The 19,005-nt window shown below is 38.8% G+C and overlaps 1 protein-coding gene across 3 annotated transcripts in view; it reads right to left on the bottom strand.

Annotated features, from left to right (window-relative positions):
• Positions 1 to 3,046: 3,046 nt before the first annotated feature.
• RALGPS2 (Ral GEF with PH domain and SH3 binding motif 2) overlaps positions 3,047 to 19,005 on the bottom strand; it is a 160,676-nt gene continuing 144,717 nt past the window's right edge. For all 3 annotated transcript variants that reach the window (XM_040636250.1, XM_040636249.1, XM_040636251.1), the window contains 4 exons: positions 16,793 to 16,885; positions 9,489 to 9,594; positions 7,258 to 7,349; positions 3,047 to 4,590 (listed from right to left, as the gene is read on the bottom strand). In XM_040636250.1, the coding sequence (XP_040492184.1) occupies positions 4,561 to 4,590; positions 7,258 to 7,349; positions 9,489 to 9,594; positions 16,793 to 16,885 (321 nt within the window). In that variant the 3' untranslated portion in view covers positions 3,047 to 4,560. The remainder of the gene's footprint in view (positions 4,591 to 7,257; positions 7,350 to 9,488; positions 9,595 to 16,792; positions 16,886 to 19,005) is intronic.

The raw sequence follows: 19,005 nt of genomic DNA, 5'->3' as shown, positions 1-19,005 counted from the left end.
TTTATTTAAATATAAGAATGAACCAATCTAAATCTCATTTTTGGTCAAATCTCATTACAAGATTTCAGTAGCTTTAATAAGACCCCAACAAATCTTTCTGGCTGTAATGTGTTCCTTTAGGGGTTTTCTGAAAGGCCTTCTAATTAAATGGGTGCTCAAAACAACATCAACACCACAAAATAAAAACACACTCAGCGGGACGCTCTGCTCATCTAAAGGCTGATTTGGGTGGGTTTGTTTTTTATCTCCTGCCCTGGCAGGAGAGAAGCAGGGAGGGAGCCTGTCTTAAAAAGACTCATGACCTCAGAGGGCTGCAACGACGACCTGGAGGCTATCTGCACAGACGCTCTTACACTTGCTGGGAGAAAGAGTAAGCTGGTGGAGAGAGGGCTAGCACACACTCCTGAAATTAGAGGAGTAAGAGGGCGAATGATTATTGTCATGCTCGATGCCCTAAAATTGGTCTTCAGATTGTTAAGGCACTGACCAAATCTTCCCCACACTACAACTTGAGATACCAGTGTAATGAAATCGCTTTCAGTAACTTTGTTTGCATGCACAGATCTTTCATCAGAATCCTCTAAATGGGAAAAAAAAAAAAAAGTCACTTTAGTTACAAGCCATTTTTACGGGAGCAAGACCAAAAAGGGCTTAGATCAGTTTGAAAAGGTTGACTTCATGTGGAAAATAACCCTCATCAATGTGATTAAGTAACAATGTTTGTATCTCAAAGCTTAGAAAAAACAGAATACCACTCTGGCTGTAAAATCATAAATTTACTATGTTTGAAAAAAGGAGAGAGAAAATGAAAGCAAGCCCTAGAAGGTCACCAAAAAGGCCAGGCAAACCTCACCACGTGCCCTGTATCATCTGCTCGTGCAACAGCAGCCCCACAGTTCCACCCCGGCCCAGGCGAGCTCCTCTTCACTTTCAAAAAAAGGGATCCAATGATTTCAAAAGCCTCTGAAGCAGAGGATTTCTTTTATCACAGATTATCTCTGTGAAGCAACACTGCTCCCCCTTGTCGGCAGAAGAAGGTAATATGGTGGTTTAAAGACTGGGTGGAAAGGAATGTGCCTCAGAAAGCAAGAAGGAAATCAACAGTGGATATATTCTTTTCAACAGTTAATGGAGGAAGTCTACTATTAGTATGGATTTCCAATTAATGCCTTAGAGTTTTGTGTTCAGTAGGAAAGGTGTATAGCTTATGGGTTTAAGCTCAGAAGACCACTGCTCAAGTCATGTGGCCAGGTAAATTCTAGTAATCCCGGGGCCCCCAGGTTCAACCAATCCGTGGAGTGTGTATACCACAGACAGCAGCCATTTCCCCCTCTGTAACAGCAGAGCTCCTTGGGCTTTTCTAGAAGTCATCTAGAAGAGGAATAAAGCCATTTACAAAAACCTGGGAGTGAGGAACACCCTAATTCTTGACATACGGAAAGACCCGATCCCAAGACAGTCCACACAAAAGGTAGTGCGACAGTCATGGCATTTTCTACACAGAAAAACAAATTGTCCTTGAAGCACATACCCAGGGAGAAAAAAAAAATACTCAAATTGTTTGGATCCCTTTTTGTAATGTTTATACAAATAATATTTACATAGTGAAGAAAACGCTTATAGGAAGTTGTGTTTGATCAGTTCTCTTTCAATTCTTATAGTCTGGAGATAATAATACCTCTGAAAAAAATTAAGCAAAGTCCAAACACAGAGGGGAGCATGAAACCAAAACTAGTGCTCTGAAGGTCATTATTATGCAGTTCTTTTTACAGTTGTATTTTAAAAACTGATGTTACTTCTGTATGAAAAACAAGCTTCCATGTTCAAATAAACTGTGAAACAAATGAGATGTGTCTCAAACTGTATTTCGGCTAGTATTATATACTACTACACCGGGCCGTATAATATGCCAATATTTATGCTCTTCGTAAACTAGCTTAAATTTAAAATATAATGGAATTTCTAATGAGTTGTTCTTGGCTAGGAGAGAAACAAATGAGCTTAATATTGATAGAGATTTCAAGCTTTGAGTCACTAATTTACTAACTTATTAAGCATAAGCTTAATAAGAGGAAAAAAAATTTTCATCTTCCTACTAATAAACTACCTAAATATTTAAATATTTTGGTGACCTATTTTCTTTGCTTGAATTGTTGTACCATTTGGTGAATTACAGATCAAAAATTCACCTATGCTATTTCAATTCGCTTCTCTCACTGGTTTCCATTTGTTTCAAACGCTAAAATAATCCTCCAAAGCAATGTCCAATCTTCTGAAGAGAGAAGAACAACGGCTACTTCTACTGCACGGCTGTGTTAAGAGTTTCGCTCAGTGAGAGGCCACAGTTCTATATAGGGACTATTCACCAAATCTGAACGCTCTTCTTTCCCTGGGCAAGTACCCCTTAACGTTTAGAGCTGAAATATCAAACACATCTTCCAGTTTAGCTCTCTCTTTGGCAAAACTGTGTGATGTCAGGCTCTGACTTCCAGTTGCAAATCTCCCTAAATATGGTTAACCTAAAATGTACCTATTTTAGCTTATTTATGACAAACAAAACGATAATAAAAAATCCACAGGGTTCTCACCCACAGTATTTTTTAAAAAGCACACACACTGTTAAAAACACTTATTTCTGAAGAGAAATACACAAAGTAAGGAGTTAAAAAAATGTAAAACAAAAGAAAGATGTGCAAGGTCTATGAAGTAATACTGCCGGCGATGCAGGTGGTGTCTATGTACCCAACGTGGGTTAAACTTGGGAGACCATTAATTGAAAAATCACTCAGCACAGGCAACGTTTTGCCCTCTCCAGCCCATGTCACTTTCCACAAAACCAGAAATAATGGTATTTCTAACTGTGCTATATGAGAAAAATATTTGAACCCTTAACATCCTTTCAAAGCTCTTCTACTTTCCTTTGGATAGACTTTTAGCTAATTATTCTGTGGACGATATTTTCTATTTAATATTTAAGTTTTATGGCTTCGAGATGATAAAAAACGTATGAAGTTCACTAAAGAATGCAAATGTGAGAAATTCTATGTGAGGCCCAAAGTATTACAAGTTTATTGGAAGAGATCGTCAAAAAACCTTTCTTACTCTGGGCCATTGATAAAATACAGGACGCCCCATGAGTTTCTAACATCTAACACATAGCCTTTGTTCAAGTGCCATTTTTTGAAACTCTAAGGCAGCTCATCTTTAACTTTTTTTTTTTTCTTTTTTGCAATTCGACATTTATCCTGGAAATTAAACGCACCGTGGCATGGAAGAGCTCTCACGAACAGCTTGGTCAACTGCTGACAAAACATAGTTTCATGGCCGGGACCTATAGTAAGTTTTCAGAAAAGTGTTTTGTAATAAAGGAAAGTTACATAAGAAGGAAAGTTTTGATACTTAAGATTCCCAGAATCTCAATCTTTCACCTTTTTCTTTTTTAAAATTATTCTGTGTGCCTTATAATAAAATACATACACGCGTACAGATGTGGAAGCTCTTTTAAACAAATGTGATCATGAATCTAGTTAACAAAAATAAGGAAAATGAGCAATAAAAAAAATTACTGGCATTGTATACATTAAACACTGTAAAAGAAAATATTCTGAGGAAATACCAGTATGTCATCTTGACGACAAAAATCCCCAGTGACTGGTAGAAGGGATAATTCAATTAACTTGAAAAAAATATAATTACTGTAAAATCTCAGAAAAGTTTAAGTTGGGATTACAGTTCTTTCCTAAGCAGATCTGTGGTCCAACAATGAATTCATATGGAAGGCTAAATTTCAAACCCAGTTAAAAAGAACCATGTTTTCCGGAGCCCACCCGAAAAGAGTGTCGAACGGCAACACCGAGCCTTCATGCCGCCTGCAGGACACGATGTTCCCCGTACAGTACCGAGTTTCCGAAGTTTAGTGTTAAAAAAAAAAATCTCCCCTCATTCACGACAATCCCCACCCCCAGTCCCACATGAACCCCCGCACGTCCCATTGTGGGCACGTCTAAATCCGAGACCTGCCGTGGGAGAGCCGGGGGGCTGCGGAGATGCCCCCGGGCCGGCTGCTGGGGGCATCGTCCTCACGCAGCACATGCTCACACCTCCGCTCAACACCAGCCCCTCACGTAACCCATAAGAAATATGTTTTTCCTTTTTAAAGTGTATCTAAAAAAAGGTGATTCCCCCCTCCAAAATTAGTACAAAGTTAAAAGAAATGCAAATTAGCTACGATCTACTCCAAGCACAGCACCGCCGGAAGATTCACACACACTATTTGGTGTTTCATGTTGGTTTTCCTTTCATTCTTTTAAGGCAGTGGTTTCCGCAGGTCAGTTCAGAGAAAAGAAGCGTGGTCCATGGCAGTTTGTTTGGTAACTCCAATTTGTTCTCTGGGAATATCTCACTTCATTCCCTGAAATTCGTGCTTTTTTGGTTCAGAACTCCAAAGGCTGAGACGGAGCCGCTGGGCTCCTCCTGGCCCAGAACCGGCTCACAGCTGGCACCTTCATCAGCCTTGCTCTTACTTAGGGCAAGAGTTCACCTCGCTTCTCTCTTAGGCTTTTACTCAAAAGTCATCAAGTTTGTAGGAACCTTAAAAATATAAGCAGTACAAAACTGATAGTATTTAAAAGCTGCTTTCCAAAGTACAATTTCTTATCTTTCTTCGTCATTTTAAGCCCAGATATCTTTTTAAAAAAGGAATTTGACAGAAGGTACTGCAATCATTTATGAATAATGAATAAAATATGCTAGGACATTTTTGAGAAAATCACTGAGCTAATACTCTCTTTCCAGAAAACTGAACTGGAACAGGACAAAGGGTGGAGACGGTATCTTGTCTAACACAGGGCGCTCAGCAGATGTCTGCTGAGTGAGCAAATGAACGAGAAAAGACGGTGGCTCTAGTTAGGGAGACACTCTGACAAACACACTTATCATCAATTTTCTCAGTATCTGCATTAACAGGAATTCCTACATGCACATTTTTAAATCCAGCACAGATAATTTTATAATGAACATTACTAAGAATTTCTTTGTGAAATCATCATGAAAGTATAAAAGAATAAAACTCATCGTTAGATAAATTCTGATCTGACACTTGGTGACTCTGAAAAATCAACAGGTTATATAATAGTTTGAGGCTTATCACTGGATCAAGTTTAATTTGATTCCTTATAGAAATCAACAATTAGAATGAAGTCCACATTGTAGTGAGGATAAATTCCACAATAATTGTTTGAAATATGAATATATTTTGTTTTTGGAAATCAGCTGATGAGTCCTCTAGTCAAGGACTAAAGAGGGTTTCACCATGTCAAAAAAACACTCTTAACCCTTACTATCTGTTTTCTAAAGTTGTGCTGGGGGAGATAGTCCCACTTCAGTGGTCATTTCTCTGTCCTTTAAAACAGCTTAACAGCTATCACTTTAGGAATTTTTTTTCTGAAAACCTAGGATATTAAAAAAAAAAAAAGGGAGGGGGAAGTCTCTTACACATGTCACCCTCTGAATGAAAAAATTCTTTAATACTATAATCATAACTGAATCATAAATCACATATAATACAAATACTCAGTGCTTAAAGTATAAATTCTCAGGTCTGGTTATAAGAAACCCATGTTTAAATAAAGTATAAGTTCACTTCCTCCTAAGTTCCTTGAATGTGATTTAAGGTACTGTACTTGAGTGAATCAGTCTTCTACTAAAAATTTTCACATTTCACAGATTCTATTGATACAGTTGCTACTCTCTGATTCTCCCCAGTACAGAGACAAACAAATAAAACCCACTTATACACATTTGGTTGACTTGTTTCGCTGGAAGGTCTGCTTAACATAGTAAAAGAAAATTGAACCTTTACGTTGGTATGCATACACTGTCTAGATTCATCTCGAAATCTGCGATTTAAAAGAATGACACTTAATACTTTAAGCACACTTCAAGAATGTAAGTTGAGTTGCACATAAGCGTAGTCTGGGCAAAAGAAGGTCTGTTTCTTTCATTCTGTCCCAGACCCTAACTTGACAAAGGCAAGAAAGCAGTCTTTGTTCTATGGCATTTCACGTCCTTAATGGAAGGTGGTAAAAATGATACCAAATACCGCTATTAGTCTTTCATATATATATATATATATATGAAATAAAAATTCTCAGAGAACAAAGCCTATTCTAACAATATTTAAAAAGAACGGTCCTAAAAGATAAAGACATTTACTTGTTTGACCCCGTATAGGTCATTTAGCACTTCTGAGATTTAGTTTCTTCCTTTATCTAGAAAGGGGTACAACTTCGGTTCTGACAACACAGGGTGAAAAATACCTTTAATAAGCGGTATAAACTTATATAGTGTATTATATCACTCAGAGTTAGCTACGGATAACACTTAACTGTACACTTCTGAATTTCAGTACCTGAAGTCAATGGTCTTCAAATATATTCAACTAAAAACTGGCCTACAAAAAGTCTACACGTATTTCCATAACTGCAATTATTTTATGTCTTTTCTACCGATTCGTGGCTCGACTTTAGATCTGCAACAGGGTTTGGGGAAAACACCACCATGGCTTCATTTCTCCTCTGCAGCTGAAAGCCTTTGAATTAGACCATCTTTGTTTCGGTGAAATAAAAACAAGCAAATCCAAATGGTTTTGGGTTTCGCTGCAACCACAGGAACCCGTGTCAAGTTATTAACAGAATAAAGATGAATCAGAGTAAATTTTATTGAAGTGCCATCTAAGTTTTATCCCCCTGGGCTCTCCTTCTTTGCCTCTCACTATATTCTATGACACGGGCTACCGTTGCCTCTTTTGAACACTTGAAGCTCCTTCCACCTTCAGGAGCTTTGACCTTTCTGTGCCCTCCACCAGACCTCCGATCCCCTTCATCTTCACACAGCTGTTCCTTCTTGTCACGTTAATGTCTTCGGGGACATCTCTGCTGCTCACTCTTCTTTATTTAAAGTTGTGTCTACTCTCATCACTCTGTATCACATAATTCTATTTTGTTTTCCATATATATATGTATATATAGTTCTGTATACAGTTTTCAGCATTTGAAATTTTATTTTTTCATTATTTTATTGACTATCTCCTCACTAAAATGTGGACTTTATACCTTGTTTACTGCTGTCAACAGGAGAAAGAATAGAAACAGTATCATTTTCCCTCTTCATTCATAAAATTAGTCTGCTTAATGCCCATGGAACTCTTAAATACAGTCCCAAGGGAGGGGCCGTCCCGCGCTGAGAGGCGCCACTCACCTGCTGTCTGTTGCTTTGGCAGGCCGCACTCAAATGCTTAAACCACAGCATCGCGTTCATTCTGTTGCCAGCTTGAAACTTGTATGAGTTTCCTAAAGTTATTAAAAACAAGGGAAAAATAATGAAATTTTAAGGACTCTGGCATATAATAATTCAGCCAGATATCAAGGAGCAAAATAAAATGTGACTAAAAATCTCAGTTTCAGAATTCTCTGTCTCTAACACCTGATTTTCTAATACAAATTAAAAGAAGAGTTCCCTATGCTACATTCACATGCTATCATTTATTCAGAAAGTCACTGTTTTGTTGTTTCTGAATTGGAAGAGAAGTATTTTTGTCTCCTTAAATGTTTGTCAGAGGAAAGTATACCTAAATAAAAGAATTGTTTGGCTCCTCTAAGTATGTATGTAGGACTAGAGTACAGAATATGTTAATATTAAGTTTTTACAGGCAAAACACTTTAACACGTTTAACACTTAAACATTAGGTATGTAAAGTGATTAAGGATTAATTAGCTAACATCAATATCAACTATGCTTTTAGTTGTCAGTTATGTTTGCTGAAATGATCAGATTTCTGAGTCTACTGGGGGCTTTCTGGGAAACTCTGAAGAGTCACTTTCCTCTTTTAGAAAATTAGAAATTCATCTCTGTTGTGCATATTTAGAGCTTATGTTGACTAATTCAAGACTGATACAAAATAAATATATCTTATATGATTGTATGTATCAAGGTGATAAACTGAAAAAAGAAAGGACTTATGTACCAAAGGCTGCCCTAAGTTGAGCTTTATTCCCTTTTATCATTGTCCTAAGTTTTTACTTCCCAATTCGTAACGAATGTAAAGAATCTCTTCTTTATAACTGCCTTCAATGGCCCAAGCGCCCGACCATTTTTAGACATGATAGAGCTTTCCTTTGAGACTGGAACACTCAGAGAACTTTTGCACTTTCAGAAGCAACAGTTTCTTCACCAAATGTTTAATGTTAAATAATACTGTTTTACTTGCTGAACTCAGATGTGGACATTAGATCCATCTGAATCGAAGGCATATCTACAATTAAGCTGTCCAAAGCTGCCATTTATCTACTTTCTCCTCCCCCTCCAAAAGACCATCAGTCCAAATGTTACCAAAACCTTGGCTACTTGGAAGTAGTTCTGTCAAGCTACACTAAGGAAATTGAAAGAAAATAAAAAAAATTGTTAACTAAGCCAAATGAAAATGATCTCCTTAAAATATAATTTTATGAATAATGCCTTTGGGATTTGGGGGTTGGGGCAGGGACTTTGAATTCAGAATACGGAGTAGGTAGTTCTTACTCTAAGTCAATCTATTTCATCTCAAAATGAGACATTTTGCTACTATTATTTTTTTTCCACATCCAACATATTTGCTTACGTTTTCACTTAAAATGCTATAATATCCTAAAAGCAGAATATCTGTTGATATAAAACACATTCTGAATGGAGGTCCAAATGTAACTGTACAGTCAATAAGTAGAGTTTCAGTGGTGAGTTGCTGCAGTGGAAGATTCTGGCTTCCTTTGAGGTGCTTGTCAACAGCTGGCAGGTGTCATAAAGGAAGAACAGCAGTCACGTAAGGCTGTGTTCTGCTGGCTGCCTGTGGTCTCTGCTTAGAGATGCACACACGGTCTGATTCTACACTGCCCACCCGCCAACTTCTCTGATCCACTTATAAAACTCCTCTAGTCAACAGTCAACAATTTCATTCATAAGTCTCTCTCAGTATTGTTAAGCAAAGTATTAATTATTAATTATACTTATTTGGAAAGTGACATGAGTTAAATAACCAATTAACTTAGTTAAAAATAAAGGAATAAAAATCATTTAGAGGAAACCTCTGCCACATTCAGAACTTAAGAACAGCAATTTATTTCAGGGTATAAACGGAGCGGTACTACAATACATAGCAAATGCCTGAGATTTTAAAGTAACCGCTTCTCCAGTTCCCTCCTTCCCTCCCTCTCTGCCTGGGTCTTAGCTCCCTAAGGATTACTTGGGCTTTTAATTTCAAGTTTATGCCCATGCAGCAAAATAAATATACTTACAATAGATACTGATACCAAAAATATTGTTATCATTACTATACACTATGTGACAAAACTACATAAACATGTTCCTGGTCAAGTACTCCAGTTAAACTATGTTTGGACCAACTGAATGTTATGTACACGCAGTACCTTAAACCCTAACACATTCTAATGATTCACCTTTCTCAGAGTCAGTCAGCAAGAAGAGATCTGGGTGTTCTGGGTCATCGGCCATCATCACCATCCATCCTACCACAGATACGTTCTTATTTGATGTTGATTTGAACTGAGAGATAAAAAGATCATTAATGGAAACACAAAATTTATGGCTCATCCTAAGCGAAAATTAAGGATAAGCATATTTTCAGTTTCTCCCATGAGAGATAAGATTTGTGACTTCATGTTGGTTGAGTCGCCTCACAGCTTTTTACCTACTACGAAATTTCATTTAGGAATGCCCGCTTTAGATAGTCTCCTACTCGTCAGATCCTTCCTAGCTTCAACTCTTCATTAAAACCTAACTGTCTGAGGCTCAATTCCCAAAAAAACACGATCTATTGCTGGATCTGATAAATTCATCTCTGTTGTTTTTTTCTGTTCCTTACTATACTGCCCCAAACCCCCTCCCTCATTAGGAAACACACCTGTATTTTAATAGAGGTGTTATCTTTTTTTACCCAGCTTTACGGAGATATAATTAACATATAACATAGCATAAATTTAAAGTATATAACGTAATAGGGGTATTACCTGAAACCTGATGATTTACTAAACCACCAGTGCTTTCAAATTTTTTTTTTTTTTTTTTAAAGTGGGCATGGAGCCCAACATGGGGTTGGACTCATGACCCTGGGATCAAGACTGAGCTGAAATCAAGAGCTGGATGCTCAACTGACTGAGCCACCCTGGTGACCCAGACAATTCTTTTTTTTTTTTTTTTTTAAAGATTTTATTTATTTATTCGACAGAGATAGAGACAGCCAGCGAGAGAGGGAACACAAGCAGGGGGAGTCGGAGAGGAAGAAGCAGGCTCATAGCGGAGGAGCCTGATGTGGGGCTCAATCCCAGAACGCTGGGATCACGCCCTGAGCCGAAGGCAGACGCTTAACCGCTGTGCCACCCAAGCGCCCCGACCCAGACAATTCTTAACAATATGTTCTCACTTGTATTTCTCAAAAAAAAAAAAGTATTCTTAGTATGCTTGTTACTTTCTATTCTTCATTTTTTTTTTTAAAGATTTTATTTATTTATTCGACAGAGACAGCCAGCAAGAGAGGGAACACAAGCAGAGGGAGTGGGAGAGGAAGAAGCAGGCTCATAGCAGAAGAGCCTGATGTGGGGCTCGATCCCAGAACGCCGGGATCACGCCCTGAGCCGAAGGCAGACGCTTAACCGCTGTGCCACCCAGGCGCCCCTATTCTTCATTTTTTTTAAAGTTATACTTGAAATAAATGTAATGGAAAAAAAAGGGCTATTAGAAAAGAACAGAAAATTGAGGTTAATTTCATTTGTGACCATAAATGAAAAAAATATTAGGTAAAATATTGGAAAAAGCCGATAGGGGTGCCTGGGTAGTGCAGTTGGTTGAGTGTCTGACACTTGGTTTTCGCTCAGGTTGTAATCTCATGGTTGTGAGATGGAGCCCCGTGCTGGGTTCCATGCTCAGCATAGAGGCTGCTTGAGATTCTTTCTCTCCCTCTGCCCCTCCTGCTCCTGCTCTCTTTCACTCTCTAAAATAAATAAATGAATTAAAAAAAAAAAAAGCTGATATATGATGACCAATCTGGATTTATCCGAGGAATGTTAGGTTGGTTTAATGTTAGAAATCAAGCAATGCAAAATTGGGTTTATTTCAAGAAAGCAAAACTAAACTGGGTTTGGGGCGCCTGGGTGGCACAGCGGTTAAAGCGTATGCCTTCGGCTCAGGGCGTGATCCCGGTGTTCCGGGATCGAGCCCCACATCAGGCTCCTCCGCTATGAGCCTGCTTCTTCCTCTCCCACTCCCCCTGCTTGTGTTCCCTCTCTCGCTGGCTGTCTCTATCTCTGTCAAATAAATAAATAAAATCTTAAAAAAAAAAAAAAGTTCCCTTCTATTCCTAGTCTATCACAAATACACATTATGTTTTTGCAAAAGCTTATTGGGTAAACTGAGTTGAATGTATTTTTTTTCTTTTTTAATCTGTTAATATGGTGATTTAGTTTAATAATTTTTCTAAAGTAAAAAAAAATAATTGTTCTAAAGTTGAACTAATCTTGCTTTCTTGGAATAAACCCAGTTTAGTTTTTTGGTTTTTTTTTAAAGATTTTATTTATTTGACAGAGAGAGACAGCCAGCGAGAGAGGGAACACAAGCAGGGGGAGTGGGAGAGGAAGAAGCAGGCTCATAGCGGAGGAGCCTGATGTGGGGCTCGATCCCGGAACACCGGGATCACGCCCTGAGCCGAAGGCAGACGCTTTAACCGCTGTGCCACCCAGGCGCCCCAGAAGGGAACTTTCTAATTCAATAAAGAGTATCCACCAATCAAACAAACAAACCTACACAAAAACCAAACCAAAATAAAGCAGGAAAGACCAAATAAAATAAAATAAAATAAAAATCCCCAAATCAAAACCCTGCAACACACACACTCAAGGGTAAAATGCTATAAAAACATTTCAAAATCAGTATCAAGACAAGGATGCCCATCATTGCTACTTCCATTCAACACAGAATTTGAAGACCTAGTAAGAGTAAGGAAGAAATAAAACTGCCATTACTCACAGATGATAATATCGACAAAGAAAATCCACTAAAATCTACCAAAGTAATAAGAATCATGAGCAAGGACACTTGGTAAAGATCAGTATAAAAATCAATTGTAATTCTATACACGAGAAATGTAAAAGTCATTTGTAAGAGACGTACCTAGCAATACATGCAACAAAAGATACACAGAAGTAGAACCGATTCAAGGTATCCAAGAAGACATAAATCAATGAAGAAATACCATGAGATGAAGAAAAAGGTTTGTTTGCTTTGTAAATATGTCAATTCTCCCTAAGTTCATTTATATAGATTCAGTGTCATTTCAATAAAAATTTCAGTAGGGTTTTACGGAACTTGAGAAGCTGATTCTAAAATTTATATACAAGAGCAAAGGAGCAGAAATAGCCAGTACGCTCTTGAGAACACGTAGTCAGGACCCGCCCTGACACACATCAAGACTCATAAAGCTACAGTAATTGAGACCATGGGCCACAGGACAGGGACAGACAGGGCAACGGAAGTCAAGAGAGCAATCTGGGCGTAGAGATGTAAATTCATATGACAAGAGTGGATTCCGCAGACTGATGAAGGAAGAATGAACTGTTTGCTAAATGATGCCAGGAAAACTGGTTATCCACGCAGAAAACACATGGAAACAAAGGTCTGCCCTTTCTCTATGCATTTACACCAAAGGGTTTTTTGGTGCTGTTGGTTTTCATATACAGCTGACCCTTGAACAACATGGGTTTGAACTATGTAGGTCTATTTAAAAATGTGGATTTTTCTGGATACATTACAGTAAGTGTATTTTTTTCTTATGATTTTCTTAACATTTTTTCTAGCTTACTTTATTGTGAGAATATGTCATATAATACATATAATATACAAAATATGTCAACCAACTGTTTATGTCATTGGTAAACCTTTTGATCAAAAGGCTATTGGTAGTTAAGTTTTTGGGGAGTTAAAAGTTATACACAGATTTTTAACTGCACAGGTGTGGGAGGCAGGTGGGGTAGGTGCTTCTAACCTCGTTGTTCAAGGGTCCATTTTTTTTTTTTATAATGATTTTTTATTATATTATGTTAGTCACCATACAGTACATCCCTGGTTTCCGATGTAAGGCTCGATGCTTCATTAGTTGTGTATAACACCCAGTGCACCATGCAATACGTGCCCTCCTTACTACCCATCACCGGCCTATCCCATTCCCCCACCCCCCTCCCCGTTCAAGGGTCCATTGTACTAATGGGGGCATATCTGTACTCTCACTTGCAGTTTTCAGTACTTCCTTATTGATGAGTATTTTGAGTCTTTACAGATTTCTATTATAAATACTACAGGAATATTCTTCTACAGGTATCTTCGTGCACTTGTTCAAGAATTTCCACAGGACAGATTCTCAGATAAGGAATCACTGGTTATTACTGAGTTAAATATGGACTAGGACTGCCTACCACAAAAACAATACCAATTTAAATTTCTGCAAATCATGGATAATAGTCCATGTTTCCCCACACCATGGCCAATGCTCTATTAACAATCTTCAAAATTTTTGCCTAAGAGCAAAAAAGGGCATCTTCTTTAACCTGCATTTTCAATACCTAATAAGGTTGGTCATCTTTTCATGTTTATTAGCCACTTATATTTCATCTTCTATTTATCTCCTCTTTCCCTTTTTCTAGTGTCCTGTTTTATCCCCACTGAGCTGTGGCAAGTCTTCAGTTTTGTTACAGATTTCTTTTCAGGCTTGGTCTTGGTCTTTAAAAATTTAACTAATGGAACAGTATTTATTCACTCTCTACAATACAGTGATGGGTTCAAACATACCTGCAAAATTTCTTTTTTTTTTTTACAATAAATAAACTTCCATTAAAAAATATTTTTCCAGTGAATGTTTTCATTTTAAAACATCCAAAAAGGGGCTCCTGGGTGGCTCAGTCAGTTAAGTGTCTGCCTTTGGCTCAGGTCATGCTCGAGCCCTGCGTTGGGCTCCCTGCTCAGCAGGAAGTCTGCTTCTCCCTCTCCCTCTGCCTCTGCCCTTCCCCACCTTCATCCCCACTTGTGCTCTCTCTCTCAAATAAATAAATAAAATCTTGAAAAAAAATCCAAAAATATAGACATAACAGGAGTCCCCGCTTCGCTCTCTCCACTTACTATTCTACCCTGCCAAGCCTATTCTGTTCCTCTTGGGCAAAAAAAAATGTATAGAGTAGTAAAACTTATAGGTTTGTAGGCTTCCAGATTTCCTTCTCCTGCATTTATAGACATAAACGAACAGGTATATTTTCATTAGTCATTTTTTTCCCCTTCAGCTTTTAATTTTGAAAGGTTGAAACTACAAAGCTGCAAGAACGCCGCATTGGTAGCCATGAGTCTACATTTTGTGCATTTTCTTGATCTTTTAGAACTGCAGACATCGTAAAACTGAGTCCTAAATATTTCAGCATGTGTAGCCTAAGAATATATTTCTGTGTAACCACAACAGAAGTATCTTCAGAAATTTAACAGACACATCATTTTTTATGGAGTCCATATTAAAATTTTTTCGACTGTCCCAATTATGACCTTTGTAGTTTAAAAAAAAAAAGAAAAAGAAATTACCTCCAGGATTCAACCAAAGAACACATATTGCATTTACCTCTCAGACTCTTCAGTCTCTTTTAATCTGTAACAGTCCTCCTGTTCCCCCCACCCCCTCCATCTACCAAATTTTGGTCTTAAGAATCCAAGCCAGTTGTCTTATAGAATGTCCCGAAGTCTGGATTTGATTGTTTCTTCACGATTAGAGTCAGGTTAAACTCTTGGCAAGAACACCACATAGGTGGTGCTCTGTTTATATAATACATTTTACTCCTTTATCTGTTGCTTATCTATAGCCATTATTTTCTTCCAATTTGTATTTTAATTTTATTTAAAAATGATTTTTAAAAGTTTTTCCTTCATTGCTTTTACTTCTAAGCTACATCTCATCTAAAACTGATTCTACAATATAAACATGAGCCTGTCTCTCTACCCTCTGTGTTCTTGTAATTTCTTCTTTAACCTGAACAGTTTAAGAAGATTAGGAATATAGTCCATTTCCTTGGCACTCAATTTGATTTCCTCACAACCCAGTATGCTCTAATTTCATTTGGCTTCTTTCCAATTAAAGTTAAGGGAAAAATAATAAAAAAACATTTAATTTTGAATAGCTACTTCTTCATAATCGTCAACTAAGTGAAATTGAGCCAAGCATCTCAAAGTGGCTTTGTGAAGAGTTAACTACATCTGAAAACAAAGGATTTAAGTTAGCTATAGCAACCTTTTGTTCCTCCCTTTGAGGACAGCATGTAATCAGAGGCAATTACTTTGCAAAATGTTTGGGTGGAACGAGTCTGTATAACTCTGCTGGGTGTGTATTAGTCACTTTGACCAGAATACAAAAAACAGTCCTTTACCTCAATGTGAGGACTGTACCTAAACAATTGTAAAATAATAGTGGGCAAAAAAGCCAGAACTTCAGGGATGCTTGGGTGGCTCAGCTGGTTAAGTGTCTGACTCTTGATTTCAGCTCAGATCATGATCGCAGGGTCGTGGGATCGAGTCCCACTGTTGGGCTCTGCACTGGGTGTGGAGCCTGTTTAAGATTCTCTCTCTTCCTCTGCCCCTCCCCCGGGCCCTCTCCCTTTCAAAAAACAAAACAAAACAAAACAAAGCCAGAACTTGAGAATTTGTATGATTCCATTCAGGTACAGTTCAAAAATGAAGCAATGTGTTGTTTAAGGAAACATATATGGTAAACTCTGAAGAAGAACAATGATTAAATGTGAAACTCAGGACACTGACAGGTGTGGGTATGGTGAGGAAGGAAGGAAGGTGATACTATCTTATGGCACTTATGACACTCACTTAAACCACAAATGTACTCTTCTATACCTCTGGTTTGATTATAAAGAACTACAACTGTAAGAATAAAGAAGAGCTTCTCTGAATTATGCAATGTCACTGGATAATTTATACATAGTAAAAGGACTCCATTTTTTAGTGGATTACCTTTCCTCAGTATGGTAAACCACTTAATTTCACTGCAAATACATGACTTAGAAATAAAATTCTTCTCAAGGGGATTTTATTAATGCAACACGGAAAATTTTTTCCTTTCAAAAACTGTATCACTAGCATATAAAAACAAAACAGCATGCAGAAGATTTGTAGGAAGCCTCCACATTTGGAGAAAAGTGCACCGAGAGGCTTCTTCTAATAACATGCAACACAACAAAGTGGACTACAGTGAGCATAGTAACTATTATTCCTCGTCACTGTTGAGGAAAACCACTCCGTCCGAGACTGAGGTGGACAGAACTTTCGATGATGGTCCCAATTTTTCACATTTTACAGATTATGAACTGAGGCTCCAAAGCAATAATTTTCAACTATTTTCTGAACAAGAAAGCCAGGCTTGGGAAGGTTTTGATGCCAAGATATATAGCGTTCATGTGCACTTTTGACCTTTTGATGGAAAAATAGCATTCAAAAAAAGAACCTCTAAATATGGAAGTTATTCCAAGGCCTTCCCTGGAATGCTCTTACTAAATAAAAATAATTCTACCACAACACTCACACAAGGAATAGATGTAAGAACTTCGCATTAGAATATGGAAAAAATCCAAATTGCTGCACTCCATTAGGACCACTTTCTTTACAACCGTGAAGAGGCAACTGAAACTCTGCTAGGAGTCAGAGGAGGAATACTCACATGCTTTCTTTCTGTAGCTTTTAGAGACTTGGCAGCATAGTAAAAAAGCTGTGTCCCACACAAAGCTGCCCAATACTTTGTCCACGACGCTACCTGGAAAGACAAACACAGGAACATACATACCACCACCCGCTTCTCAGTTTCCTTACTCAGTGCCAAGGACCTTCAGCTCCACTCCAGCCACCTGAGCCTAATCCTAGAGTTGAATCACTTCTGAAATCTTTATCTCCCACATTCCTGTCACTTCCACTGAATATGCTTGACTATACTTTCATTCAGTAACTATTGGTTTCAGCAAAACCATAGCACTTCTTAACACTATCTAGCATTGCCGCTGCCTCCCCACCCCGTACCCTCCCTCTCCCTTCTTCGTATTTAGCCAATACCACACAGTCCAGCACTACATCCATTCCCTTCCAAATACCTGACTCTCACTGTCCCTCTCTCCTGATATAACCCTAGCCCTGTTTAAATCTAACCATCTGATCACTGGGCACATAATAATCAAATATTGCTGGAGAAATCACACAATTGTACCAACTGATAAAATGAGAACGAGCAACCTCATACAGCAATTAGTAGTACTTCACTTTTACCCCATCAAGTCATTATACTCTTTCTCTCTGGAGACAACCATTTCATTCCTTTTCTTAAAAATCCCAGTACTCCATCCTCTTACAGTAGCACTGCGCACTTCCCAGAGAAAAATAGGTGAAATCTCGTGAGGACTTCCTCACCTTCCCAGACCAATTCCATCTAACGATCTGTTTGTAGACCCACCTACTTAGCCTTTCTTCCTGCTGCAACAGAAGCGTCGACACTGCTCCTATCACAGGAGAAACTCTACCCTCCTTTCTTGCTCTAGATTCCTACTATCTCTCACTCCCTCAAGAAATCTCCTTTTGTAATTTACTCCTCTCTCCACTGTTTTGATTTCTCTCCCTCTCCCATCATTACAAAAATGAGGCTTCACAGCACTCTCATCTTTGAAAATCCCTCCACTGCCCCATCAGAGAGCACCCAATTTCTCTGCTCCTGTTTACAGTGTAACTTCTTGCAAGGGGCCTCTAATCCCTGACTCTACTTCTCTCTTGCCCATCTTCTCCTCAACTTACTTTCAGTCAGGCTGCTGCTGTCAAGGTCACTGATCACGGACGTATCTCAAAGCCTCTGTTCTTACCACGGTCAACCTCTTAGCAACATCCAACACAGCTGGCCACTCCTTCCTTCTTGAAATACTTTAACCTCTGCACTTCTCTGGTAACAGTTCCTTCGTTTTCCTCTCTGCTTCTCATAGCAGGCCTTGGTGTGCTGCAGAGTTCCATCCTCGGCCCTCTTCTCTTCCCCGGCTCTACTTTCCTCACGGACGATCTGTCTCACCCGGCCCCACACTTCAACTACCATCTGCATGCTAGTAACACCCAATCTCCGTCGCTGGCTGCCACCTCTCTGCCGAACTTCTGAACTGTACTTTTTAGAGCCGGACTGACATCTCCACTTCTATGCCTAAAACGCCTATTAAAGTGAACTTAGCCAAGACTTACCAGCCCTTTCTTGGAAAAACTTTCCCTGTTTTGGTAAACGTTCCCAACATTCATCCAGCTCAGCCCCCAACCCAGGAACCACCGTCATTTCCACGCTTTCTCATACACGGCACCTAATACGTCATCAACAACCCTGTTCTCTGACTTTGCCTCCTCCTCCTGCCGAGCCTCAGCTCTACAGGCCTTCTCGCCGCCTGAACTCTAAGCCTCACGTGCTAGCTCGCCTGCCGCGTTCAGATGGCAGCTCGGATGCCTCGCTGTGCAGAGACCTCTCCTCATCCTCTCACCTGCCATCCCGTGACCTCACTTCAAGGGCTTACTTTCTATTTGTCTCGCTGGAACGTCATCTGCACAAGGCAGGCACTTTGCCTCATCTTGTCTGCTGCTCTGCTTCTAGCATCTGGCGCACGATAGTGGTAACGCCTCAACTGACACGCTACTCCTCGTTCTTACTAGCTGGCCTTCTCGACTCTGGTTTACTGTAACGTAAGCAGCAAAATCAGGCTGCTTAGATGTAAACCATTTTTACATTTTAAGAAGCTCTCGTATCTTCAGAAGTGTTGAGTTTGGATACACATTGAGGTTTTTATTCCAAACTAGATAAATTATACTATTATTTGAGAAAAGAAAAAAAAAAGTCTTCTTTCTTTAGCAGCCAAACCGCTTGCT

Source organism: Ursus maritimus, unplaced genomic scaffold, assembly GCF_017311325.1.
Source record: "Ursus maritimus isolate PB19 unplaced genomic scaffold, ASM1731132v1 scaffold_2, whole genome shotgun sequence".
Classification (NCBI taxonomy): domain Eukaryota; kingdom Metazoa; phylum Chordata; class Mammalia; order Carnivora; family Ursidae; genus Ursus; species Ursus maritimus.
The sequence above is the reverse complement of the archived record's forward strand: the minus strand, read 5'-3'. Positions and strand labels throughout refer to the sequence as shown.